Source organism: Tenrec ecaudatus, chromosome 4 (assembly GCF_050624435.1).
Source record: "Tenrec ecaudatus isolate mTenEca1 chromosome 4, mTenEca1.hap1, whole genome shotgun sequence".
NCBI lineage: Eukaryota > Metazoa > Chordata > Mammalia > Afrosoricida > Tenrecidae > Tenrec > Tenrec ecaudatus.
The window spans coordinates 204,265,031-204,266,957 of NC_134533.1; the positions used below are offsets into that span (position 1 = coordinate 204,265,031).

At 56.4% G+C, this 1,927-nt stretch overlaps 1 protein-coding gene across 1 annotated transcript; it reads right to left on the bottom strand.

Moving 5' to 3' along the window:
• Nucleotides 1-490: 490 nt before the first annotated feature.
• On the bottom strand, nt 491-1,267 carry IQCF2 (IQ motif containing F2). The gene is made up of 2 exons (XM_075547920.1): nt 1,247-1,267; nt 491-862 (listed from the first exon to the last, which is right to left on the bottom strand). The coding sequence occupies exons 1-2, from the start codon at nt 1,265-1,267 to the stop codon at nt 491-493; spliced, it is 393 nt and encodes a 130-aa protein (XP_075404035.1).
• Nucleotides 1,268-1,927: the final 660 nt, after the last annotated feature.

Sequence of the window (1,927 nt, forward strand, 5' to 3'; positions counted from 1 at the left end):
CAACAATGGGCTTGGAGGTAACAGTTGTGAGGCTGGCACGGGTCACTGTGATTTGGCACTGACATGGTGGCACCCAGCAGCCCCAAGAGCTAGCCTCTCGGTGACCCTCAGTCTCTGTGCTGCACCTGGAAGTGTTTGTGTACCGCAATTCTGATGTGATCCTTACCCTACCGGAGAAGCTCGGAAACCCCCGAAAGCAGATGGGCCCTGCAGGAATTCACCTTCCGGTCTCAGTTTGTGCGCCGTTTCCGTAGAGCTGTCTGTCTGCACTGCACCGTGGTGTGTTTGGGTTAACTTCGGTCATGCCAGGCGTTGGACCCAGCATCCTGAGGCTACCAGCATGGAAGGAGGTGGTAGGGGTGGTGGTGGGCTGGCATCACGAGTTACCGCAGTGATGTCACCGTGTCGGAGGAGACCATGCGACATAGCAGAGTAGGTTAGCGAGACCTTTACTGGAGGCAGAAGACGGAGAGCAACTTCTGAGCAGCCCTCAAGGGTTGATGACCTCGATGTGGAACTGCAGGTGAGTCGCCGTGACCTCACAGTGGGCCCGGAGGAGAGCACAGGTGCGGCAGGACTGGCGTTGCCAGTGGCACTGGAGGAGGTAGATGGCATAGAGCACCTGGAGGTAGCGCCAATGGATGCGCCACCTCCTGACCAAAGACTGGAGCTTAACCACAGCCCAGACTCTCTTTGTGGACGTGATGAGCGTGGCCCGTCGGTTCCCCTCCAGCCGCCGGGCCAGCACCAGCCGCCACCAGCCCTGAATGACCCAGGCCCGCAGCGCCGCGTGCAGCAGCGTCCGCCGCACCAGCGTCCCGCGCCACCAGGCCTGGATCTTGATGGCTGACTTTTCTTCTTTCTAGACAGAGACAAAAGAGGCCACTCAGGGAACATCCAATAGCAACTTCCAGAAGAGTTGGATCCTCTCAATGGGCAGGCCTTCCGCAGAGAGCTCAGGGGGGTCCGGAGACACTGACCCAGGGCAGGAAGCCTGGCTGGTAATCACTCTCGGCCTCTCTGGACACAGCATCTTGCACTCAGAGTTCACGACCGCTTCACTGCCTCACGGGTGCGTGGATCAGGGGGAAATAGCAGCTACTTAGAAGGATCCTTCTCATCCCAAACCGCAGTTAACTGCCACCTCTGTCCCAGCGGCGTCCTTGGCCCCGGATGCATTTCCAGCACCATGTCCTTGCCCAGTCTGCCCACATGTTGAATTTCTACTCTTTCCTCCAGAGCCTACATTCTCGCCTCCCAGCCCCATCCGTTCTTGACGGCTTTCATTCTCCCCAGTCACTCTCCAGGTGAAGTCAAGCCCACACTCAGGCACGGGAGTGCAGGGAAAAGGAACCCAGATTGAGCCGACCTCTAAATATTTTAGATCCAGGGCCCTGAAAAGGCAGCATCTCATACCCTCGGGACTCAGAGACTGAGGGTCTGCATGTCTCTCAACTCCATGGAAGCTGTACCTACCTGTCTGCTGGGCATCTTTCAGTCAGGTCTTCCCTCTGTATCCTCACCTATAATTGTACAGAGGTGACCTTCCTTCTAGAATCAGAATTGACTGGAAAATGCATGGGTAAAATAAGACGGGTGTTTCTCCATCTGGTTTTGCATGAGGGCAACACAGACACAGACACACACACACACACTACTGCCGCCGCCACCCCCGTAAATCCAGGGCGATCCCCCCCCCCCCCCCAGCATCCCGGTAGATGTGGTTGGCTGTGTCTTCTCCTACACAAAATGGAATCCTCCTGCCCTGTCTATTGCGGTTTCATTAGTCCTGGTTTCTCTGTATCCCCACAATGCACGAGGGGCGGACTGTGAGTTCACAATTGCAGCTCTGATGTGGGATTAGAACACGCAGCACACACTGCGTGTTTCTGTTAGAAACAAGTCACCTGGGAGCACATCATACGTC

What these genes read in the sequence shown, in the direction of transcription:
- IQCF2 (XM_075547920.1), bottom strand. Translation starts at nt 1,267, where the DNA reads ATGGGGCTGGGAGGCGAGAAT. An exon ending in TGGGGCTGGGAGGCGAGAAT is followed by an intron (nt 863 to 1,246) that starts GTAGGCTCTGGA and finishes GTCTCTGTCTAG; the next exon opens with AAAGAAGAAAAGTCAGCCAT.